The sequence below is a fragment of the Lutra lutra genome, chromosome 5 (assembly GCF_902655055.1).
Source record: "Lutra lutra chromosome 5, mLutLut1.2, whole genome shotgun sequence".
NCBI lineage: Eukaryota > Metazoa > Chordata > Mammalia > Carnivora > Mustelidae > Lutra > Lutra lutra.
Window position 1 is genome coordinate 441,106 of NC_062282.1, and position 24,825 is coordinate 465,930.

Here is a 24,825-nt window from a genome sequence, read left to right on the forward strand (position 1 = left end):
GGCGTGAGGCGCCTGTCCGGTCAGGACCGCTGCCCTCCCTGGACAGCCCCTCTGGTCTGCGTAGGACGCTTGTCCAGCGTTGGAGTGAAATCTTTGTTCCCACGGCAAGCACTTCCTTACACTGTTCGTCTGGATTTACTGCTTGTTCTCCAGACACTCCATCTGGGGTCGTGTTCCCTCTGCACCTAGGATTTCTGCTAAGGTCTGCTGGTGGAAATCCCCGTGTTGTGGTCTTAGAATGCCTTTATCTTCCTGTTTTGAAAACTGCTTCACTGATCTGAGGACCTCATTCCTGGCCCCGGGGCTGCTGTGGTCGTGTGCGAGGTGCCTGTGCCCCGCCCACCCACCCAGGGTCCGCGCCCCACCGGTGCGGGGGTCAGACCACGCCTGCTCGGCCCTGCGGCCCCTCCCAGGGCCCTCTGTGTTAAGTGTCAGTACCCGGGTGCGACTGCCGGCAAAGAGTGCGCTCGAGGGCAACAGAGATCCACATTTCAACACCTTTATTCATCACTTTACCGATTGGACACACAATGTTAACAGCAGCGAACACAGGAGGAGAAATAATGCAGACAGACAGGAGCTGTTTCACTAAAGGTTTGCAAGCCAGGCGTTGACAGCAGCTCTGACAGGTGACACCGTGCCTCGCTCTGGGGAGGGAGAGGAGGGCCACCCCGATGCCACAGACACTCCTGGTGAGTGCGGCTCTTAGATGCCCGCGGACGTGCCTTTCTGAGTCAGGACACCCACGACAGGGACACTACTTACCATTGCGCTGATAAAGTGACACACTCAGAACTCCCTAATGGTAACAAAACAGTGTAAAAATATAGTGCGTATATATATAAATTCATTTCCCTTTCCTGAAAAAAACTTCGTACAAACTAGTAGTATACGATCCCTTTCAAGTTTCCTTTGTTGTTTGGCTTGATTTGGTTTTTCAAGAGTCTAAAGGGAGAGAGGAAGGATCTCAAAGGTCAGGGTGACCACTGCCCAGCCCTGCCTGGGGCCACGCAGTTCACACGCCTGTGGACAAGGGCCACACCCTGAACCACCCAGTTCCGCCAAGTGTTCAGTAGTAAATCAGAGGTGGGGGGCTAATCAGGGTCAGTGTTTTAAGGACATCCTATTCTATCGGTAACTTCACAGTACAGCTGAATTGTCAACCTGGCCTGCATGGGACAGGTGACGATGGGGGGTCCGGTGTGGTGCGGGCTGCAGGACAGGGGAGCTGGGCTGGGTCCCCAGGGCAGGGCCAGCACATGCTTTCCCCATAAAGGGCCAGATGGTGAAGATGTTGGGTTTCCTCCCCACCGCCTGGGGTGGCACAGAAGCAGCCACACTCCGTGCCTGAGCACGGGGGAGTCCAGGGGCTGGGAAGGGGGCACCAGCCTCTGCCATTGCCACAGCCCCTGTCCCCCGAGCGGTCTGAGCGGCGCCCGTGGCCTGTGCTGAGCTCCGGCCATGGGCCGTGCAGGCAGAGCAGCACAGACCGGGTGCCGGGGCAGCGCACCTTCTCCACGTCCCTGTCCCCTGGCTTCTCGCATCTGATCCGATCTCATCTGCCTCAAGCTCAGGACTGAGGATGGTAGAGGTGTCAAAATACTCCAGTATAAATATATACCTTTTGCTACAACATTCCAAACGTGCGTGGTTTGAAGTGCATTTGGGCCAAGCTAACTGTCTTACTGACCGCCGCCTGGTTGCCTGCCCCAGCACGTTCAACAGCGACGAGCCAGTACTCGGCGTGGTGAGCCTCCCGACACGGAGACGTCGCCCAGTCCCCTGGACAGAACGTGCCGTGTGTCCTGCTCCGAGCTGTCCTTTCTTCACAGAGGGACGTGGGGTTTTTAGGGGGCCATGGTTAGTAGAAGCATAAAAACATGCAGTAAAGACACACACCCTGCGTGTTCTCGCTACTCAGACCCCGACGGGGGCGCGTGCGTGTGTGCAGTGTGGCCCCAGCACAGGTTCTGTGCCCCAGGGCCACGCAGTGCAGGGACGGACAGCGTGGGTGATTTCGAGCCAATGGAATGGTGACTCCTGAAGCCTCGGGACAGAGTCTTTCCCGCCTCTCCCTCCTGCCTAACATGGGGCGGGGGGCCATGCTGGGGGAGGGTGCTGTCTGAGGAGCCCCGGGGTCGGGACGGGCAGGGGGCTGGCGAGACCCCAGCACCTGTGTGGCCAGCCGGGCCACGGTGCCGGGGGGTGGGGGGAAGCTGTGTGCACTTGGTTCTCCCTCAAGCCCAAAGGGAAGGCGCTGTTGGAACAGTCAGGAACGCGCCTGGGAACGTCCGTCAGAAGTGAGCCACTGGTCTCCCATCAGGCCGCTGCGTACCGCTAGGCCGCGGCACTGGTTTATGGTATAAATGGGGCCTCCCGCTGGGGGGCGGGCACCGTGGCAGGGTCCCCGGGGACAGCTCTGTGGCTTCTTTTGTTTGGACCGCAGTCTCCCGGGGTGCTCTGCCTGGAGACCTGACTCGCCGAGAGGGGCCAAGGGGACAGCCACTCCCTCTACAGGCAGCGGCACGGGGACCCCCCTCCCTTGGCTCACCGCGGGGTGTGCACACCGTGGGGGCCAAGGTCTTGCTGGATTCCCACGTCACCAACTGTGACAGTGGGGACTCGGCTGCTGATGGGCAGGAGGAGGAGCCCCACGCCCCTGGTGCTCGGTGCTCCCAGCTCGGTGCCTCATGGGGCCCGGAGGGGAGGCCTGCTCCACAACCACGAAGGAAAACCCCTTCGGCTCTGGACACGGAGCTTTCTGGTTTGTGATACGCTTGCTGTGGAGAAACCCGTGTTGCGTTCACAGTTGCCTGCAGGTGCATTTCCCACGCTCTCCTCGCCTCTGGGTCCTCAAAAGGGTCCAGCCTGGGGGAGGAGGGGGGGGGCGGGCCCAGGGTGGGGGTCCCGTGTCCTGTCTGCTGCTCCCTCCCCCAGCACGCACGCAGTCCTGCCTTCCCGCCGCGGCGTGGAGGCCTTGCCAGGCAGCTCAGGATCCCCGGGGCAGAAAGTGGACAGCGGTGCGATGGGTTTTACAAGTGACTCGGAGCTTTGGCAAGTCCCTGATCCCCGGGGGGAAGCTGCTGGCGAGGCCACTGCCAACTCCGGGCGGAGGCCCTGCCAGGGGTCTGAGGGGAGGCCCACGCGCAAGGAGCCTGGTGGAGGGGCCGTGCTGGATGGGAGCGGGGGGACCGTCTCCAGCTCCAGCAGTGACCATCGTGCCTGTGGCGCCACGGTGCTGGTCTTTTCAGCTGGCTGCCCCGGGCATGTGACAGCGGTGGGGCAGGTGGGCTCCGGAAGCCTCTCCCTCCGTCGGCTGCGGCCTTTCCCAGGACCAGTGCCAGGACCGCACAGCCCCACCAGTCACTCGCGGGCTTGGCTGCACTTATGCAAAGGGACACGTCCCTGTGGGGCCACCGTGACAGGAGCCCCAGTCCTCTGCCCTCGATAGCCTCACGGAGAAAGCAAATTCCAGCAACACTGTGGGCCTCCGGGCCCTCCCCTGGCCTGGCTGTTGAGTGGTTTTCAGCCCTTGCAGGGTTGGGAGAGGCCAGGGAGAACTCGCGGTGGCGGCGGGGTCCCGGCAGCTGGCGCTGGGTGCTAGCGAAGAGGGAGCAGCCACGCGGACCCGCAGCCCCGGGGCACCACGTGCGGGGCAGGCCCCGGGCCGAAGACCCCCGCCCCTGCCAGCAGAGCGCCTGCGCGGGAAGCCTCAGCCCGCAGCGGCCCCCGACCCGGAGACGTGGACGGCAGGAGAGGGGCAGCTCCAGGGCACTCCCGGTCTTCCCTGCTGTGCTGAGAATCAACACGTTTCTTATTTCTTCCTCGAAAAGCGCAACGAGCGAGTCGCCTTGCTGCAGTTTGCGTCTTGACATCCTCGGGCGCCCACTCCAAACCGCGCCTTTGGTCCACTGAGGAGCCTCCCGCCGGCTCCCGTCCCCCCTTGCCCACCAGCCCTGGTTACGCGACGTGGGTGTGCGAGCACGTGGGTGTGTGTTTGCAGGCGCGTGTGTGCACGTACAAGCACGTGTCCCGCCTCCCCACGCCCGCACGGTCCTGTTCTGGGCTCACTTCATTCTCGGTGCGGTTAGTGAGTTAGCTCTTGCCGCCCTGGAGGCTCCTGGGAGGGGTCTGCAGGCCAGGCCGTCGGCACCACCTCTGACAGGGTCTGTCCCATTCACCCCCGTGGCCCACCGGCACCTGGACAGTGTCCCTTTGGCCTGTAAGCCGGGTGGCCAGTGTGGTCTGTTCCCGGGAGACACTGGAAAAGGCCACGTGTTGATGGCCAGCACTGGACGAGGCAGGTGAGTTACAAAAGGCCGTGAGTTCAGGGGCCCCACCTGGGGGTCAGGGAGAAGTGCGCCGGCCCCCAGGCAGGGGGAGGCCTGGGTGTCACCCCACAGCCACCCGGGCCCCAGACTCCTGAGTTCTGACCGGGGAGCACAGGAATGTAATGAAGTGTGAGGTGGTGAAGGCCTCGGCGGGAGGGGCCGCTCCTGGGCTGGCTACTTGCCCCCCTGCACCTTCTGGTCGTAGGTGCCCGCGTGCTTGTACCCCGACACGTAGCCTGACTCGTCCACCAGGTCCACACGGCCTGCCTTGCCCTTGCCCCGGCCCGACGGGTCGAAGCGCTCCTTGTGGGAGCCCGTGAACTTGGTCGTGTCTGTGAGCCGAGATACGGTGGGTGACGAGATGGCTTTCTGCAAAGGGGGAGAGTGGGGCACGCCCAGGTGAGCCCCGGGGGCTGAGGCCGTGGGCCGCTGCATCGGCCCGCCCCCGGGGATGAACGCTTCCGCCCTCAGACCCCACACCCTGAGGGCTGTGCTCCCCCGGGGAGTCCCTGCCAGCCGTGCTCACCGTCACCCCTGAGATGACAGGGGACTTGCCCTCGATGAGCCTGTGCACCTCGCGGACAGCCTCCTCGCTGCTCTTGTCTTTGAATCTCTTCTTGGAGAGCTCTTCCAGCGCCTCCTTGAACTGCTCGAACGTGATGGTCCGGCAGGACTTCCCTCTGAGGGAGAGAGCACTCAGGGCCGGCCAGGACCGCTCCCCTCCACGGGGCACAGCCCTGCCCAGCAGCGCCCCGCGAACCTGCTGACCTCGGGGAACCCCGGCCCTTCCTGGGGACCTGGTGATGTCGGGGGGGCCCCTCCCCCATCCAGGGGCCTGGTGACATCGGGGAACCCCCATCCAGGGCCCCACTGACATCGGGGAGCCCCCGCCTCTCTCCCATAGCGGAAATCGTGTGCACCGTAAAAATACAGAATCTGCCCCTCCCCCTCCCTGTGGTGCACTGTTTATGCCCGACAGCCGGTCGCCATGGCAACCGCACCAAATATAAGTTGTCTTGGAAAAAGTTTCAAGGAGCCACATCCTTTATGAACGACTGACGTCAAAACAGACCTGCCATCTGGTTCTCAAACGGGGCGTGTGGCGTCCACCCGACGCAGGAGGGACAGTCAGGGCACGACGTGCTTGGCACCTGAACCATAACAGGGGCCAAGTCCTGCCTGGGGCCGTGACCACGCAGGGATGGGGTGGGGGGGGGAGGCGCCTCCCCAGGACACCCAGTGACGTGGGCTCAGGGCCTGGCTCTGACTCGCAGGACCCCCAAGGCCCCTGCCTGGAAGCCGCTCGGGGCCAGGCCAGGGCCACCCCCCTGAGGGGCACAAAGGGGAGCTGGGGGCAGGTGCAGCCATGTTGGTCCCCCCGCAGTGGGCCATTCACGAGATCACATAAGGCTTCTGAACTGCCTCCGCGTTTTGACAGTTTTAGCTAAAAACCACGTTTGCTACTCCCAACTGGCTTTCCCGTGCTGACCCATTCAGAGAGGTCCCGTGCAGGCGGCTCCCCACAGACACCCTGTCCACCCTGTCCTCCCTGACACCCTGTCAAGCAGCGTGCTGGGTGGGACGGCCCCATAGTACCCGGCAGGCGGCTCTGCAGAGGGCCCAGAACAGCCAAGAGCAGGCTGAGGGACTGAGAGCCACAGCCCCAGGACACAGCCACACGGGGGTTCCCAAAGAGGAGCAAAGACCGTCCGGTGGGGGACGACAGCTGGCCGCCCAGCTCTGAGCGGTGCCTTGCAGCCGCTAGCCCTGGGTTCATCCTAGATCCTAAACTACGCTTCCCTGAGTACCTCAGAGAACAACTCTGACCTCGGGGGAGGCAGAGATTTCTGAGAAATACCACCAAAACAGTCCATAAAAGAAAAAAGGAATTGGAATTCGTCAAAATTTTGAAAACCATGTCTTTCGTTCCAAGGCCAGCCACAGACCAGGGGGAAACGTACACACACACCAGAAAAAGACACCCCTTCAGGCTCAGCAGCAGGAAAACCCAGTACAAAATCCAAGCGGATTCCGAGCCACGTTGTGCAGGAAGATGCCAGCGGCGGGCCCCACTGCGAGCCCCACTGCGAGCCCCACTGCGAGCCCCACTGCGAGCCGGCCGCCGGGGAGAGCTGCCGTGAGGCCCCCCGAACGCCCGCCGGCCGGCCGCCAGGACCAAAGCAGTGACAGCGCGAGGCTGCGGGCCACCAGGTGCTCGGACACCGCTGTTGGGGTTCTGCAGTCCTGGCCCCCATGCCCCACACCTGGGCCCTGTGTGGGAGAAGCCACCCGGAGACCCAGGCGAACTACATAGCTGGGGTCTGAAGGCACGCACGGGGGCTCGCGGGCCCATGACACGGGATGTGCTGACTGGTGACCCACAGTCTGGAAGGGCACAGCCCTGGCTGTGACCTCACAGCAGGGTCTGGGGACCTGGTGGACGCGGGGCTTCCTCAAGTCCAGCAGTGGGTGGTGGGTTCTGCTCCCAGAGCAGTCAGCCTCTGAGCAAACTGGCCCGGGCCGCACGGTCCCCAGAGCTGCTGCCCGCACAGAGAACCCCGCGTGCCCTGGCTGAGGCCCTGTTTGTTTGTCCTGGGCCATCCAAGGCGCTCCCGTCTCCCATTCACACCCTGCCCGGGTCGCATGTGGGGGCCTGGCCGCCGGAGCACACAGCCCTCTCTGGGCCCCGCGGCACCAGGCGCCACCAGTGTGAGTCACTGGGGCCGGGGGCGGGGGGCATGGCTCACGGGGGCTCCCGTCAGAGGCCACATTCAGAGCTGGTGGACTTGCAGGCCTACGGCTGTCTTGCCACTCCACCTGGCTGGGCTGGGTGTCCCCAAGTGTCCCCACCGTGGCTGCCCCACAGGGAGTTCTCCCCAGGGGCCCCAGTGCCCTCCTGCAGAGCGCTGTCCCCAGCAAGTTCTAGAATGACAATGCCTGTCTCTTCCCCAGAGACACTGATCACATCACACGCTCTCTGGACACAGAGTGATCCTGTTCTCCGGAGCTCACACAACTAGAGGGTGTCCCCACAATGAACCCCCCTCCTCCCGGCTCCAGCCCGGCCGGCCAGCACCCTGCTGGAAAGCCAGCCTAGGAGTAACAGGGTCACTGGTCATAACAAGGCCCTGTGAGCTGGGGTTTCACTTGGCTTCCCCAGCCCTGTGTCCCCCAGGCCTCCAGACCTAACTCCGGGTGGGCAGGGGGCTGGACCCTGCCAGTACCAGAGGTAACCCAGGAACACCAAGGGCATCAGGGAGCCAGGCAGGGGACCAGTGCAGTCCTCCAAAGATAGATGCATGTGCAGGCCACCCGGGCCAACACCGGGAAGGCTCCCGAGCTTTGGGCCACCACCTCCTCACCAGCACCTCTGCAAACTGGGACCGAGGGCCCTCCTGGGGGCACCTCTCTGATCGGCGGCTGGGTCATCACAGGCAGCGGGCCGCTCAGGGTTGGGAGAAAGCTGCTAGGTCTCCTTGCCCCCCCGAGCAGCAAAGCCAGGGCCCTGTCCGGACCCGTCCGGACAGCCACCTGGCGGGCCTGGATGCCAGTGGGAATCCACTCCAGGCCCTGATGAAGTCCGTGGGAAGAAGGGGCCTCTGAGATGCTCCCAGCAGGGGTCAGGGGAGCCGGGGGAGCTTCGCTGTGCAGGTGGCCTAGAGCAGCTCCCAGGCCAGGTGCTCCAGGGGGACCACCGATGGCAGTCAGACCCTCCTGGCACACAGTGGTTCCCTCGCTCTGGCCCCGGGCTCCCCCTGCCACTGACGACCATGATGCTGGGGGTCTGTAGGGGCATGTGCAGGCCCTGAACCTGCCTAAAGGGGCAGCTGTGGCCCCAACTCTGCATTCCCTCTCCCCAGGTAGGCAAAACCACCCTAGCGTCCCCCGAACGTTGTGCTTTCTTCGTGCGGGTGCCTGGGGCTGGGCTTGCCCTGGGAGGGCGGCTCCCCCACCCCACCCACTCCTAACTGCCATCCTGGCTGTGGCGGGGCAGGAGGGGGTGCGGGGGGCTGAGGGGACAGCTGCACCGAGGCCACTAAGCCATTTCTGGTGTTTGGGGAAGGTCATCCTCTTAGAAGGCCGTCATGCACTGGGACCCAGCACCCTCATCAACCTGGAGAGGGAGCTGTGGGCCAGGAACTCCCTGATTCCTGTTCTCTGTGGCCTTGACCCTCGACCACAGACGCGCCAGGCCACCCACTGCAGGGGCTCGTACTGCCCCTGGGGCCACGAGAGGGCCCCACAGAGGAGGACTGGACCAGACGGCTGCTCTGACCTCCCCGCTGACCCTGAATGCCCCCTAGCCTGTCAGGAGGAGCCCAGGGCAGGAAAGGCCCAATGTGGCGGAGGCCCTGAGCAGACGCGGCGTGGGTGAGGGTTAGCTCTGTCCCTGGCCATCGTCTCGACATCATGACACACCAGCTCTGCCAGCTCTCCCCTGTGGGCACACCCAGCCCACCATCGTGCTGTCCTGGGGGGGCCTCTCCGCAGGTGCTGGACGGCGGGGGACGGCGTCTGTGCTCTAGGCCGAAGGCTCAGGTCTGCTGTCCCAGCTCCCTGCCTGAGACGGTTCCCACCGTGTCCTGGCAGGGGCATGGGGTGTGTGGCAAGAAGGGAGAAGGTCGGTGGCAGACGGGCCCCAGGGAACCCACCCAGCCTCCTTCTCCCTAACCGGTTCAGGCGCCGGCTCTGTGTCCCTCCATGAACCCACAGCACCCAGCAAACAGGCGTGTGTGTGGCCAGGAGAGGCTGCAGCAGGGACGCCCACCACGCCCTGTGCCCTTGGGCCAGGCCTCTCCACCTGTGCCTGGCTGCGAGCACGCAGGCAGGATGGGAGGGGGCACATCGTGGTGGGGACCCGTCTGTCGGGACGTTCCCGCTGTGCACGCCGAGGCTGGGCTAATTAGTATCTCAGACGGACGGGCTGTGGCTCTGGCCGGGCGGGCGCAGAAGCCTTTGTCTCGGTAACAATAGTGACAACAGTGTTCTGTCAGGACCACGCGGAGCTGCGAGAAACTCCACCACATGGTAACATCAAAACAAACAAGGGCCGCCATGGCGACCGGCCCCAAACAGAGCCCGCAGGGCCCGGCCGCGCCGCCCGCGCCGCCATGGCGACCGCCCGCAAACAGAGAGAGGGCGCCCCTCCACCGGCCTGGCCGTCCTGCTTCTGTGGCTCCCATGAGGCAAAGGCCCTTCTGCCGTGGCTGCCACTTGGAAAAACCGTGGCCCGAGACCCCACAGCCCAGGACACGCCCGTCCCCGCCCCACACCGCCGTCCTCACAAGGCCAGACAAAACCAGTTTTTAACAGGCTCCTCGAGGCCTCCCAGTGTCCTCCGGCCCATCCCTCGGGACCCCGCTATTTCCCCCTCAGGGACGAGGGCATGGGTCCCCCACCGCGTGCTCCAAGCTGACCAGCAAGCCCATCCGGGCAAGGGCCCGGGCCTGCCCCCTGGGAGGGGCCCCCGTGGCTGTCGCAACTCAGGGTGGCCAGGTCCTGACCTTGTGGGCTCGGGCCACCACGGCCCGCTCACCAGACCGCTTCCCCTGCCGGGAGCTGAGACAGAGACACCGGGGTCCCAGGCAGCCCCGTGCTCCGCATTAGGGAGCCCGCTGTGCCCAGGAGCCAGGGGCCAAGCCTCACCCAGGACGGGAAGAGCAACCAGATGGGCTCCCTTCCTGGTGCTCACACGAGTGATGCCAGTGCCCCACGGGGGCTACCAGGACCCCATCCCCCTGCCTCGGTGCTGGGCTGCCCGTGCCTGCTGCACACAGGGTCTTGGGGCCTGTCCGGAGCACCTGTCCTTGGAATGAGCCATCTCCCACCACCTGTGGGGAGCCTGAGTTTCACCTGAGAGTGCGTGTGCAGCCCATCTGTGCACACATGCGTGAGCTCTGACTGCAGGTCCGCACACGTGTGCAAATGCCTGCACGCGGCGGCCTGGAGGAAGGAGAGAAAGGTGATGGGAGGAAGAGTCGCCATCACCTGTCCCCAGTGGGTCAACAGGCAGACGGCCACCAAGGCTGTGGGAAAGGTGAGCCACCGTGGACGTGCCACTGCCTGCCTCCTTCCCAGCCCTTCTGGAACCTTCCCCAAAGGACATGGCTCTGAGGTTCCTCTGCTCCCGGGTCAGCTCATGCCTCCGGGATGCACAGGGTTTCCCAAGGCCGATGCTCAAGGCCTGGAGGACATGCCCAGGAAAGGGAGTGGGGAGACCCTGTGGGGCCCTCATAGGAGCTCCTGTGGCCTCCCCCCTGCCTGCAGCGTCAGCCCATCTGCTCTGCCCGCGGACGCCTGCAGGGGATCTGGCCACTCTCCCTTCCCTCACCGGGCTGGTGTGTGGGGCACGTCTGCTCTGCTGAGTGAGCTCTGGGCCACCGACGCTTCCGACGCAGCCACAGGCTCTGGGCTGGCCCTTGGGGTCGGCTGGTGGCGGCACCACACGCCCGAGGCTGGCTGGGCTGCCTGGACCGTCCCCAGGGAACCACACGGCAGAGCTGGTTCCCATTCGTTAGCGAGGACAGCCCACCAGACACCCCGGTGCACCTCTGGAGCTGCTCGGCTGAGGACTCCAGCCAGACCCCGTACCCTGCTGCCCAGAGGACCTCCACAGTCTCCCAGCAGACCCCTTGGTCACAAGCCTGGGGCCTCAGGGGCAGCAAATGTGGAAATCCTCGGCTGGGGCCACCGAGAGCTGGTCCCTGCAGGCTGCCAGACCGGTGCCTGGGGTGGGGGTGAGGAGACGCAGGCTCCATGTGGCTCCCTGGTCCCCAAAGGTCCCGAGGCCCCCTACTCGGAGACGCAGGAAAGGACAGGATGCAGCCCCCACCAGGCCCCCGCCCCTCCTGGGAATGTCCTTGACCACGAGGCCACACCCCACAGAGACTCCTAGGGTTTGGCCCCTCTGCTCCCATGTCCTGGGGCCCCTGCTCTATGGGGGTGACCCCACGGGTCCAGGCCAACTCGGCTGAGCAGCACACCACTCTTCATCTCCTGAGGCAGCCTGTCACTGAGCAGAGACTAGCAGAGGTTAGGGACCCACATTCCCGGTGTGTGGGGTGCAGGCAGGCTGGGCCTCTGTAAGAAGGGGACAGCATAAGTTGGGGGGAGCAGGTCTGCAAGCAGGGCTGAGACGGGCTGCTGAACCCCACATGGAGCCCAGGATGCACGGAGTCAGTGGGACCTGAGTGTCCAGTCGGGGACACACGTGGGGTCTGATCTATCCACACTCACTCCTCCACGGGCTGTGTCTTCAGCCTCCGCAGGTGAGTGTGCAGGGAGGGGGTGGACACTGACTGGACTCTTGGGCCCAGACGGCACCACGTGAATGCCTAGTCATGGGAGTGCTCTGTCCTGTGCAGAGCTGTCCAGATTTGGGGACCACGTCCCATCTGCACGAAGTCTGCACAGGCCAAGGAGCTGAGGAGGGACCCCAGAGGTCTGGAGAGCCCACCTGCCCTCTGCATGGGCCCTGCCCCCTGGACCGAGCAGACGTCAGCAGATGGAGGGGTCGGACAGCCGGGCCTGCACTGTTGGCCTAACACCTTCCCCTGGGCTCCTGGGACCTCAGCCTGGTCCCGGTGATGAAGCCTCTACCTTGGGCCCCACAGCAACCACAGAGCGGCTCTTCCCCCCTCCAGTGTCACCCCCCTTCTCACCTCTGCCCACCTGTACCCGCCTCACCTCCTCCCCCACCTGCACCCCTTCACCTCCTCCCCCACCTGCACCCGCCTCACCTCCTCCCCTACCTGTGCCCCACCTTTCCATTCCTCTCTGACCATGGGCCTTGGGAGTGGAGGGCTCACTAGAATCTGGGATCCCACAGCTATGGTGTCCTTAGGGACTCTGCTTGGACTGGACATCTGACTGGTTCCACCTCTTCCCCAGGACCAAAAAAGTCAAGTCCCCTCTGCCTGGTGAGTGCTCTGCACCACTGGGTCCTAACAGGTGACTTTCTGGGGCTGCCCGCAGGGCTACTGCACCCTGTGTAGCTCCACAGTGCCTGATGGCGACGGCAGCACCCCCGGGCCTTGGGTCAGCCCGGGAAGTCAGGGACACTGCTCCTGGGATGGAGGCACACTGGTGTCTGGTGACAGAGTCACGACCACTGGGGACACGGAGGGAGGAAGCCATCCATGGCTGAGTGCACGGAGGGGCCCAGCCATCAGTGGGCGGTGGGGGGCACGGGGGCGTCCTGCGGAAGGTGCCCAGCTGACAGCGATACCCTGACCGAGATGGCCACGCTCAGAAACAGGCTGAAAGCTATTTTCCAACGACGGGCAGCAGACAGCAGCACAAGTTAGGTAGCCCCCAGGGCGCTGTTCCTCCTCTCAGGGAGGTCGTGACGTTTGCAGGACACAAGGCGCCCAGCGGTGATGCCGGACGTGCTCCCAGCACCCGGGACAAGGGACAAGGGACAAAGGACGAAGGATGGCCCGCACACGCCGGAAGCACGTGGGCGCGCCGACGCCAACCGCTCTGTCTGCGGCGCCCGAGCCCTGGGCGCAAGGGGCCCGCACAGCCCACCGCGCACGCACCCCCGGAGCAGCCCACACCGGCCGGCGCAGCGGCCCCCGGGCAGTGCCCCCGACCCGGCACCCCGGCCTCTTACCCCGAGAAGGGGGCTCGAGCACCTCCTCATGCCGGCTGCGAGGGGTCCCGAGAGCAGGCCTGGGTGGCACTTACTTGATTTTGCTGAAGACGATGTCCACGTCTGTGACGGTCACGTTCCTCCCGTCGATGACCTGGCAGTCCTTGCACAGCTTCGACCAATTCTTGCCGTGCATCTCCCTCCCGGTGGCCCTGGTGTCCCCGTGCACGGCAAAGCGCCGGAAGGCCTCCTCCAGGGCGCTGAGCTCCGGCGCCGCGGCAGCCGCCCCCTCACCGGCCCCCTCCGACTCCAGCGACAGCCTCTTGGCTGCCCTGTCCTTTGCGGGGTCCCCTGGGGACTTGGGGGGTGTCTTGTTGGCGGCCTTGGCAGACTTGGCCTTGCTGTCGGCCATGTTGCTGGAGGAGGGGGGAGAGGAGAAAGGAGTCACCACGCTTCTGCCGGGCCACATGTGTCAGGAGGGGCACCCGGGATGTGGCGGCGGCCCTCAGAAGGGGGCAGAGATGCCACCAGAGGGGCTGTCCCCAAACAGCACAAGCCCTCCACGACAGCCCAGCCACCCGTGGGGCTCAGGTCCCTCCTGTTGCTCCCTTGCCAGCCACCACGTCACTGAGCCCTCCGTGCAATGACACCTTTCCTGGGGTACCCACCACGTGATGAGGAGGGGGACCCAGAACCCGTCGCCACCACCTCAGTGGGGCCCCTGGGTGGGGACCGCATGTGCAAGGGAAGCCACCCAAGAGGCCCCCGTCAGGACCTCAGCAGAGCCTGCCCTAACCTGCCCATGAGTCTCTGCTTTTGTGGGGCCTCTGATCCCCAAAGCCGGGCAGATCCCTGGGGACCACACAGGCTATGCTGCCCCTCCCACGTGTCCCAGCCAGTGGCTCCTGTCCCCGCAGCCCCCGATTCCCAAGCCTCACAAAAGTGTGCCCCTGAGTCTCCAGAAGCCACTTCCCAGAGGAGCTGTGGGTGGCCGTCCCTGCCTCGGGGGGCTCAACAAAGGGGGACAAGCCCTCGGGTTCAGGCAGACTCCAGGGCAGACAGCAGCGCTGGGGACAGCAAGCACACGCACAAGTCCGCAGTTCACGGGGGCCGCGCAACCCCGTCCCTCGCCGCTCCAAACCTGAGTCCTCAGCACCGGCTTGCCCAGCAGAAGCTGGGACCAGCACCAGGGGCTGGGGTGGCCAGGCAGACAGCGTTCGCACAATCCGCCACCCTCAGCAAGGCCCGCGCAGCTCAGCCGCTGCACTGAACATTTTCTAGGCCCCCTGTGGCCCTGCCGTGCCCCTGCCCCAGGAGCAAAGCTTGAACCACTGGTGAGAAAACTGGGAACAGCGCAGACGGGGCGGCACCAGCAGGAGAGTCGCGCCCGCACGCATGCCTGTCCGCGCGGGGCAGGGAGCACCAGCCCTCCCAGGGACCCAGGACAAAGGCGGGGACACCCAGTCGTCTCCAGTGTTATCGCTGACACCATTTCTTTGTCGGAAACAGGAGCTTCTTGGGGCTGAGGTGGGAGGGCTCACATCCTGTGTGTTCTTTTCTATCCTTTGATAAATCTACGTGCTATTTCGAAAATGAGATAATAATGATAAAATTCGTTTTTAAAAATCCTGAGGGCTTCTGCAGAGGCCTGCTGGAATACGGAGCTGTCCAGAGAGGCCCTGCTGATCCCAGGATGGCAGCCTGTCCCCACAGGAAGGCCTTCCCTGCAGGCACGGACCTCCCCATCAGCCCGGAGCCCAGGAGACGCAAATCAGCCCACAGCGGGAGTAGAGGCCCATCCACTGTGACCAGGGGTGGCCAGGGACCATTCTGGCTGGCCAAAGACTGGGCAGTCCGAATGTCCTGCCCTTTCCCTCGATGTGAGGGTTTGCAGTAGCTCCAGAACACCCCGGGAGCTCCTGTGCCCAGACACCCCCTCCCTGTGGATTTCTGGAGTCTCTCTCTTTGGTCTCACCTGCTTTCCTGGGATGGGTATGAATTTGGGGGGAAGGAGGAGGAGAGAGTGAGCACAGAGCTGGGGTCCATAGTGCATAGAGGCTCCCAGACACCAAGGGACGCGCCTGGAAAGCGCCCCAAGCATCGTCAGCATCAGGCCCACAACAGGCCAGCTGAGCTCCCTTGGGCCCCCTCTGCTGTTGGGCTCAGGGGTCCCAGGCAGCAGGGCAGGGGTAGCGGTAGTGGGTGAAGGGGGCCCTGCAGAAGAGCAGGAGGGGGAGGAAACCAGGGTGGTGCACTGTGAGTCCAGTACGAGCCGTCCCCCCTCGGCCAGAGGGCTCGGGAGCAGGTAGCTGAGAGAGCACGCGCGAGGTGTGGGGACGGACTGTGTTACTGGATTTGCATTTTCGGAGAGGCCCTGCCAAGGTGGAATTACAGAGCTGGCTGGGAGGAGGGCCCAAAGGGCCACCCCTGCCCATGGCCCCACACAGACTTCAACACACCTGACCCCAGTGTCCACCAGACTTCAGGATTATACCCCTGCCAGGAAAGGCTGTCTCTCAGACACCGTGTGTCCTCCCCAGCCCAAAACCCCTCCGGAGCCATCTAGGCTCCAAAGAAGCCATGGGCCCCATGCCAAGGGCCCTACTTCCAAAATGAACTGGGTTCCATTTCAGAATGACTCTCCCTGGCAAGCTCCTTAAGACTCGACCACCATGTGACGCTAAACTTACAGAAAAGGTTATATAGGACAGACCCTGAAAAGCCACTATCAGCCAGCACATGGACATCAGCACACAGAGCCCCAACTAGGAGCATTGGAAATCCCTGTTAGTGATATGCCTGCAACAGGGCCAGGTGTGCGTGTGAGCGGAGCCAGGTGTGCCTATGAGCGGCGACACGTGTTTCTGTGAGCAAGATCAGGTGTGCGTGTGAGCGGGGTCAGGTGTGCGTGTGAGCGAGATCAGATATGCGTGTGAACAGGACCAGGTGTGCCTGTGAGCGGGACCAGGTGTGCCTGTGAGTGGCGACTCGTGTTTCTGTGAGCCGGGTCAGGTGTGCGTGTGAGCAGGCCCTGCAGGTAACCTGCACCTACCCTGGGAATGGGGCCCAGGGATGGCAGCGGACTGGGGCAAGGTGGAGGCCAGCAGGATGCACGTGTCTGGGAAGCTGGACAGGCCTCAGAGAGGCACAGAGCTCACCCAGGACCCCTGTCCCCTGCCCCCAACATACCGCTGGCCCTGTCACCCTCCCTGGGCACTGGAGGACCCCTCCACTGAGCCCCTCTTGCTGGGAACCTCTGGTGGTGGGTAAAGTGGTACCAACCAGCCTCCCATGGACCCTCTGGGGAAATGCTGGCCCTTCCTCCCTGCCCATCCTCCCCTGGCGCTGCTCTGAGGCCCCCCGGCTCTAGCCCCAACCTGCACCTCCAGACCTCCGGAAACTCAGTACCCACGTCTCTGAAGGGGCCAACGCTGCCTCAGTCACAGCCACGCAGCCTGTGACGTCTGCTGGCAGGACGAGCCAAGGTGGCAGAGACGGTGGGCGAGGGACGAGAACCAGTGTCCTTGGGAAATACCCTGCAGTCACAGCATCTGGGTTCCATGAGAAACCCCAAAGAGGCCAAACATTGTTTGCTCACTGGGCTGGGGTGTCCTTTGGACCTGTGCACTTCCTGGCGAATTCCTGACCTGAGTGGGGCACGGTGATTCAGAGACCTGTGGGCCTGGGTGGGAGCTGCTCCCCATGAAAGCTCCCTGGTCGCACACCGCCCCCGCCCCAGCAGCTGGAAGGTTAACCTCTTCCACTCGAGGCAAAGCGCCAACCCCTCTGGGCGCCCGGGAGTCTGTGGGACGCGCTCTGCTGCAAACTGAGTTGAGAAACAGGCTCTGGCTCCAGCAGACACCACAGGCCCTGCGCGGGGAAAGGATTCCCAGGGGTGGGAGCATCAGAAGGAAGCTTCTGGAAGTCACTCGGGGTCTCCCTGAGCTCCTGCTCAGGGTCCCTGGTCTTCAGGCCCCTGGGGTCCATCCCCTCCATGCTGCCCCAATCTTCACACCAGGGCCTGGCCCAGGGGGAGCAGTGGGTGCAGAAGCCCCAGAGTACAGCGGGGACCGCTGACGGGACCCCGAGGCCCAGGGTCCTGACCGAGATCCCGTTTCTGTGTGAGAAACCTCGAAGGCCCCGGGAACGCGCATCCCTGCGGACCGGAGAAAGCTGGCTCAGAGCAGCACAGGCATGCGCCTGGGGACGGGCAGAGCGGAGGGCACCCGTGAGGAGGCTCTGGCTGCTGGAGGCCCCTTACTGGACGCCGCCAGATGCTCCGGGTTGCCCCCGAGGCTGTGAACAAAGCGCACAGACGGAAAAGAATGAGACTTGGAGGGGAGGAGTGTGTCCTCCCTGCTCCTCGAGCTTCCCTGGCAGGCTGCGTGTGATGCCGGCGGGCGGGGCACCAAGGCTCCCGGGACCGCGCGCGCTCCAGAATGTTCCACGGGGCTCGCCTTTCACCAGCGCCCAGGCCCCAGCATCAGGGTCTCGAGCTCTATCTCCCCCAGTGCTGCTGCCCTGAGGGGGATGAGGCCAGCAAGGCCTGGTCCCATCCCCGCGCCGCGTCTGCGGCCCCATCTCTGAGGGCCCTTGCGCACAACACGGCCCTCTGGCAAGCGTGCACACTTTCTTTCATAAGTGGCTGCCTGCTCCATGGCTGCCTTGGACACTCGATGTGAATGACCACTCGTCCCAGCTGAGGGCGGTGCCAGGTGGTGAGAGCCTTCCCGGGGCGGACAAAGCGGCCTTTCTGAGCTGCACAGCCCCGCCGGCCACCCCCGCCGGCCACCCGGGACAGACAGGAATCCCACTGTGTGCAGAGTACAGTCCTGAGACCCCGGCACGGCCCCTCTCAGCCCAGTGCGGGAGCCGACCCCACCCAGGGCTGTGCGAGCAGGACATACGCAGGCCCCGGGGCCCATCACCTCAGGCCACTGGTCCACACAGGCCCCTAAGCCAGGCATCCCCGAGAGCCACAGGTCATGGCTGCCCCGAGGAGTAAAGCCCACGCCCCGCTGCTCCCCGTCCAAAGACCAGGAGTCAGGCGCCGCAAGCCCAACACCTGGGGCCAGGGGCCCATCCTGGCTGTCCTGCAGCAAGGTCACTGGGGGACCCCCATCTTGGACCTGTGGAGCTGCTGTCCAGCTGGGGTGGCGGGGACAGGCTGTGGGACGACCAGCACAAGGGGCCAGGAAACTGGGACGGGGGCCCAGGACAGGAGGTGCACTCTCCAAAAGACAGCCTCGGGGGACAGGTACCTTTCCAGTAGGGGAAACTGAGGAAGGCCAGAGCTGCTGTGGGGCAAGGGCATTTCATCCCCATCCACCCAGCCACAGGGCCCCTGGGTCGCCTTTCCCTTCCCCATGATAGCAGGACATTCTCTGGCCACCATAAAGTCAGGGATTTGGGGGGGACCTGCTCAGGCAGAGCCCCCACTTCCCTCAACAAGTTTTCCAGGGGATCCGAGAACACCAGTGCCCAGGAGTGTGCACGGAGCACGTCTGCATGTGGGTCGAGACAACGAAGCATGTGGGGCGAAGAGAGAGCCCCCAGGGGAGACGCGGTTGGAGGGGCGCCGCAGAACACCCCATTCCCGAGAGAGGGCCTCAGAACCAAAGACAGCGAGCAGCAGGCTGGGCCCACGGCCCACCGGTTCGCGGCAGTGAGGTCCCCAGAGCCACCCCAGACCACCGCCCAGACCAGGATGAGAACTGACCTGATTCCCAGGCTCACCGTCTGGGCTGCACTTCCCCGAAAAGCTCTCCTACGACGCTCCCACAACAGGGCACCCGGCACAAGGCCATGCCAGAACCGAGCACACGGGCCACGCTACCCACGCTGCACACGCTGGCCTCGGCGCTTGGATTGAACCTCTAGACAGGGGCCTACCTGGCAGGAGGGAGGGCACTTCTGGCCGCTGAGGCCTCTGTCCGACCCTCAGCATGCCACCCGGCCAGCGCCTGTGGGACCCGGATGCCAGGTACGCTCCCTACGCAGAGGGCAAGCGTGGTGGGGTGAGTGGTGAGCCCCCGAAAGGCATGTCCGCACCCCAGAGCCTGTGAGGGTGACCCTGTTTGCAGGGGTCAGGAGGCCAGAGACCTCCAGTCGGGGTCTGGACTCCCTGGGGGGCCCTGAATCCAGCAACACATGTTCTTGGAGGAGGAGAGACAGACACGAGTCCTCGCGATGGCTGAGCCACAGGCCCAGGGACGGACCTCTGGGCCCTGGGGTGGGGGTGGGGGGCAGAAGAGGAGGGAAGGACCCTTCCCTCGACCCTCTGGACGGAGCATGGCCCTGCCCACCTGGATCTCAGGCTTCTGGCCCCAGAACTGAGCCAGGATATGTGTCTGTGTCACAGCTGCCCCAGGGCCCTCACACGGCCCGCCCGAGCGGAAGAAGCAGCCCTCACAGACAGCCACCCTGGAGGAGAAGGGCCAGCGCTGGCGGCCGGCTCCAGGGCCCCCAGAGGCTGGGCCCCCAGTGGGGAACGGCCGTGGGACGCCGGCCTGCTGAGAGGCCCATCTCAGCCCCAAGCTGGAGGACCCTGGGCAGAGGGGGAGGTGGTGGCCCCCAAGCCTGTGGGTTTAGGGGAGGCTTACAGCTCCGTGGGGCCCGGCCTGCACAGCCCTCCTGCAGGGGTGAGGCAGCCGGGCCGGAGGGGCCGGGGGCCGGAGTCCGCTCACACCGAGGAACATCCACGAAGCTGCAGATATAAAAACTTCTCTTCAAGATCCTGAACGAAACAGTAACCAAAGTAGCCAAGGAATGCGCTCAGCCGTCAGAAGGCTCCGCGCTCCACAGTCGAGCGGGGCCTCGAGACCAGCTCCGGGGAGGACCCGCCGCGCACGGGAGTGCAGGCCGGGCGGCCGGTGGCCTCAGCGCGGGCTCGCGGCGCAGGTCCTCCGGCAGCGAAGGAGGCAGCGCGTCCGTGTGCGGGAAGGGGAGCCTGCGGGCGGCTGGATGCGGGCTCTCGGAGGAGCGCCTGCGAGCTTCTCTCGGGTCGGAGCTGGGCCGCGTCCGCGTCCGGGACAGGACAGGCCGGGCCGCCGCAGCTTCCGGACGCACAGGGGGCGCACGGGGTCCGCTGCCCTCCGCGTGGCCGCGCAGACGGGCCGTGCAGCGCGTTCGATAACGAGCCGGTTAAAATACGGCGAAGGCGCACCGGGTCCTACAGGACGCGCAGGACGTCGTGGGACACGCTGCGGCCGGGCGGAGCCGAGGGTCCGAGCGGCGGCTTTGAAACGGGGCCTGGAACCCAATGACAGAAAGACGTCCCCGTCGCTAAGCTCGGCACCGTTTTCACTCAACCCAGACGTGAGATTGCACGATGCTCCCGCCAGGGCCTCCAGGCGAAGGGCTGGGGACACACGGGTCATGAGGCAAGAACGATACGGGCTCCACAGGCGGTGAGACGGGAGGGAAAGCTCTGGGAACGAGGTCGGCGTCCTCCGGGGCTGGGCGGGGACTCGCCGACGGGATGGGACCAGCGCACACGGGCCGGCCCAGGTGGCCAAGTGGGACCCCAGGCCGGCGTCAGGCCAGTGAGGGGCGTGAAGGGCCGACGCGTTCGGAGACCGACGCGCCAAGGCACTGGACGGCCTCGGGGCACGGGAAGGTCCATCAGCGGCCACTCGGAGGTCCCTGCCCTCGCGAACGCCACCAGCTTGAGACCAAGAACTTCCGCTCATCCGCAAACATCACGGGGGTAGAAATAATGCGGGGCCGGAGCAGAGGCCGGTCAGGAGTAGCCAGCCCGGGCCTGTCTCCCGAAACTCTGAAGGACCCCCCAGCTCAGTAAGGAAAAGACACGGGCCAGGTCCCCCGGTCAGGCCCTTCCCGCGGGGTTGCTGCCAAGGAGGGAAAGCCCTGGGAAGAGCAGGCCAGCCAGGGGCCAGCGGATGCCCACCACAGGCCACAGGCCACAGGCCACAGCAGCACCCAAGGCCGAGAGGCACAGGGTCGGAAGCAGGGACGGCACAGCCAGTCTCAAGCACCAAGAAATCATCTCCCACCCCCGAGCCCCCCGCCTCGAGCCAGCACTAGCTGGCACCCTAGCTGCCGGCACCACAGCACACAGCCCCACGATGGAGACTTGGCTTCCCTGCTTCTCTCTTGGGGCAGGTGAACCTTCTGGAAAGATCCCACACAGAGACGGGCAGCCTGGCACTGGTGGTCCTGCCCGGACAGCAGACCCCAGCCACCGTCAGGGAACGGAGGCCACCGTCCACACCAAGTCCTGCAGGGTGGCAGATCTGGTGGCAAACCAAACATCGTCCCTGTCTTAGCCCCCTGGTTTGGGGACAGTCCGTTGTCCAGCATTAAATGCCTAGAGCGGGGCTGAGGGTCGGTGTGAGCCTCGAAGCACACGCACTCAGCAGCATGTACACCTGCACCGAGAAGGGGGCGTGAACGGGCTTCACACAGACAGCTCGGACCCAGGGCCACAGGGTCAGCCTGGAGGAGCACCCACGTCATATCGACTCAGGGGCCACACCCACACACCACGCCCCACAACCTGCCCGCCCAGCTGACCCGTCCCAGATGCAGATGGGACACTGGGGCGCATGAGGCCGCCGTGGGGTCATCGGAGGGCTCTGGAGGCTGTGTGGCCTCCCCACTGTGTGGGCTGTGTGGGAACCCCACAGAGTTCCCCAAGCGGAGGCAGCGTCTGCTCCCCTGATACCTGCCAGGTGCTCCGCAGCCGTGCAGTCACGTGGGTGTGACAGGACGGGGTCTGGGGAAGCGTGGCCCAGGGCAGGAACTCACTCAGAGCCTGCAGGGAGCGCAGCACTTATGCCAAAAATCAGAGACACAGGCACACTGGCGACACGCTGGGGACATGCACCAACACATAGGACATACTGGGCACATGATAGGGACACGCTGGGAACACATGAGGACACATGGGGACCCACTATGGACATGCCAGGAACATATGGGAGACATGTCAGGACATGCTGGGGACATACAAGGGACACATGGGGGACATGTGGGAATATACAGAAACATGCTGGGGACACGTGAGAGTGCCGCACCACAGAAGCAGGAGGAGAAGAGGAAAAGGCTCCAAGTGGTTTTAATGTCTAGGCTTGAAAAAGGTAAAAACCTGTCTTTCCTTGCCATAAACCTAATTTAAAAAAAGAGGAAGGCGGGAGGAAAGTGCTCCTGGGAGGAGAGGCGCAGGCTCTGGACGAGGGCCGGGAAGACGAGTCAGAAACTGTCACTTTTCACACTCTGTGGAAGACCCTCCTCTTTTCAGCGAAGAGGGTCCTGTTTGGACGGCAACTTACAACCCACGGGAGCCGCAGTAGGGTCCCTTGCTTGGGGGGGGGGGGGCGTTGGCAACTGGCACCTGCAACCAGACTGACTTGGGTCGGATGAGCCCTGGAGACAGCAGCCCGGCTCCCATGGGGAGCTGCCCTTCCCTATTCTGCCAGCCCCTGGGTTGGTGGCTCCGGTGGACGCGGCACTCAGTGCCAGACCAGGGCGCCAGGCTGGGCGGAGGAGGACCTGACACTTCAAGGCGCAGGAGGGCCCCCTGCCCTACGGCCCCAGGATCCCCAGATGGCACCTCCCGCGTGCTCCTCCTGCCTCCCTGGCCACATCACTGGCTATAAATAGGTCTGGCTCCCAGGCAGCACTGCCTCTCCCAGAGGAAGCTTTTAATTCTCAGCCTCTCCTGCCGGCAGCGCTCCGCTGCCCTGAGGACAGTCTGGCTGCTAAAAGCCTCCGCTTACATGTCAGCAGTGATGAATGATTTCAGTTTCTTAAGAAATTCTCCCGTGATCTGCCCATTATCCACCGTGAGAATTATAACCTCGTATGCAGCCACAAGTTATTTACTGCACGTTGGAAGCATCCAGGAAGATGAGAACATGGCCAGCGCCGCTTCCTCTGATGTCCATCGCTTCGTTCCTCCGGCCCACGCAGAGCCATTCTACGCAGTGGTACCCGAGTCAGGGAGCGCCCTGGCAATCACCAGAGCCACAGGGCCTTTCCCCAGGAGCGCGCACAGACCCTCTGCTTTCAGCAGACGCGCCCAGGAAATTCAGCAGCGCCCTGCCCCCCACCCCGGCACCCCTCAGGGAGCCGTGTGATTTGGACCATGTGATGGGAGCAGCGGCTGGTACCAGAGCCCAGAGCCGGGGTCATGGAATCCAGTTTAACGCCCCCCCCACCTCGTCAAGGCTGGCTGCTCACGGCCCCACCCCCACTTCCGGCCTGTTCCAAGCTCCCCCGCCCCCAATCACTCCATCCCCTATGGTCCCTGCTCTCGGGATTCGGGTCAGCCTTTACCAATCACCTCCCAGGAACCGGGGGCTGGCCTGGCTGGTGCAGAGGCCCCCCCACCGCACCCGCGGGGTCCTCCCTGAGAGCTTGGCCGAGGGGCGCGCGGGGAGGCTGCAGAGTGTGACCGCGAGCCGGGTCCTGTTCCCGCCAGGTGAACGAGCGCATGAGCGCGCAGACGGGCGACGGCAGGGCCAGCTGGCCCAGAAAGGTGCCCGACGGCCGCAGACGCAAAACGCCTGTCAAAATGCGCACGACCGGGCTGTGCGGCACGGATTTTCCTGCGCCCTCCCCCCCACCCCATTTCGGGGCTACGTTTGCGGCCGTGAAGCCGCAGGATCAAGGGCTTCTCCGCCTTCCCCGGAGGCCGGCCCCGCTCCCCAGCGCCGCGGAGGCCTCGGTCGGTCGTGCCCGCGCCGGGAGCCCCTCCTCGAAGCGTCCGCGTTTGCGCAGCGCAGGCCCGACGCGCTCACCTGCGGCGCGGACGGGGGCGCGGACCGGGGCGCGGACCCCGCGAGCGGCGGACCCAACGACGGGCCCGGGTCTCCCCGAGTTCGCGCCGCAAGACGGTGGCCCCTCACACCTCTCAGCCCCGAGTCCCCGCCCTGTCGCGGCCGGCAGACCCCGGGCCTGGGCAGCGGCAGACGCGGTCCCCGAAGCCGGACGCGGAGGGCTCGGGCGGCGGCGGGGAAGGGGCTGCGAGGGGCGTCTTCGCCGCGCGAGCCCGACGCCGGGGGAGGCCGCGGCACCTGCGCCCGCCGCCCGCGCCCTCCGCGCCCCCAGACCCACGCCCCCGCCTCCAACCCCGGGCGCACGCGCACCGCGGGGAAGCCCAGGACCGGGGTCGCACTGACGCACCGAGGCCGCAGCCGGGAGGGGGCGCGGCGGGCGCAGGTGGCAGGCGCGGCGGGGCGGCGGCGGGGCGGCGGCGGGGGAGGGGGTGTCCTGCGCCCGGCGCCCCGGACCGAGCCCAGCGGACCCTTACCTCGGAGACGCGGCCACTGCAGCGGGCGCCTCGCGACTCGGCCGCGCGCGACCGGGTGTCCGGCGTGTGCCCGCGCCCCCGCAGCCCCGGGCCCGCCAGCCCCGCCCTGCCGCCCCCGCAGCCCCGCCCCCTCCCCGCCCCGCGCGCTCATCGGCCCGCCCCCAGCCCGGCCCTCCCCGCACGCTCATTGGCCCGCCTCGGCCCCTCTCGGGCTCCCGCCCCGCCCCCGCCCAGCCCTGCCCAGCCCCGCCCGTCCCGGGGAGCGCGCAGAGTGCGCGGAGGCCGGTTCGCGCGCCGCCTCTGCCTTACAAGGCCCGCGCGGCGCAGGGGCGTGGGAACCCCGGGGGTGGGAGGCGGGCTGGGGGCGGGGGGCTGGGGGCGGCAGCCCCTGCCCCTCCCGGAAGCCCGGAGGCCGGCCCTCACTCCTGCGGCCCGCGGCGCGCGCGTGGACCGGCCTGCGGGTGGGGCTGCGGACGCGGGCGTCTCCGCGGGGACTCTCGGGCCGGGGGGCGGGGGTTGGTGCTGGGACCTCGCCCACCGCGCTCAGGTCGGGGCGCGCAGTGGGCCACGCCCTGGGGCTTGGGGGCCTCGGGAACGTGCGGCCCGCGCCTGGGTGGGGTCGGGCG

General features: G+C 65.4%; 2 protein-coding genes across 3 annotated transcripts; both read right to left on the reverse strand.

The window, feature by feature from the left end:
• Window positions 1-483: 483 nt before the first annotated feature.
• Window positions 484-24,284, reverse strand: TPPP (tubulin polymerization promoting protein). Its single transcript, XM_047730422.1, has 4 exons — window positions 24,200-24,284; window positions 13,020-13,340; window positions 4,858-5,011; window positions 484-4,700 (listed from the first exon to the last, which is right to left on the reverse strand). The coding sequence occupies exons 2-4, from the start codon at window positions 13,334-13,336 to the stop codon at window positions 4,506-4,508; spliced, it is 666 nt and encodes a 221-aa protein (XP_047586378.1). The 5' UTR covers window positions 13,337-13,340; window positions 24,200-24,284; the 3' UTR covers window positions 484-4,505.
• Window positions 5,019-13,013, reverse strand: LOC125100310 (uncharacterized). 2 transcript variants are annotated; one of them, XM_047730420.1, is made up of 2 exons: window positions 12,056-13,013; window positions 5,019-11,994 (listed from the first exon to the last, which is right to left on the reverse strand). In XM_047730420.1, exon 2 carries the CDS (start codon window positions 6,682-6,684, stop codon window positions 5,776-5,778), a length of 909 nt encoding a protein of 302 aa, XP_047586376.1. In that variant the 5' UTR covers window positions 6,685-11,994; window positions 12,056-13,013; the 3' UTR covers window positions 5,019-5,775. The 2 variants fall into 2 exon arrangements, with proteins under 2 accessions (XP_047586376.1, XP_047586377.1); XM_047730421.1 differs by having other exon boundaries at window positions 5,019-12,002.
• Window positions 24,285-24,825: the final 541 nt, after the last annotated feature.

What these genes read in the sequence shown, in the direction of transcription:
- LOC125100310 (XM_047730420.1), bottom strand. Translation starts at nt 6,684, where the DNA reads ATGGGCCCGCGAGCCCCCGTGCGTGCCTTCAGACCCCAGCTATGTAGT.
- TPPP (XM_047730422.1), bottom strand. Translation starts at nt 13,336, where the DNA reads ATGGCCGACAGCAAGGCCAAGTCTGCCAAGGCCGCCAACAAGACACCC. An exon ending in ATCGTCTTCAGCAAAATCAA is followed by an intron (nt 5,012 to 13,019) that starts GTAAGTGCCACC and finishes TCTCTCCCTCAG; the next exon opens with AGGGAAGTCCTGCCGGACCA. An exon ending in CTGTCATCTCAGGGGTGACG is followed by an intron (nt 4,701 to 4,857) that starts GTGAGCACGGCT and finishes CCCCCTTTGCAG; the next exon opens with AAAGCCATCTCGTCACCCAC.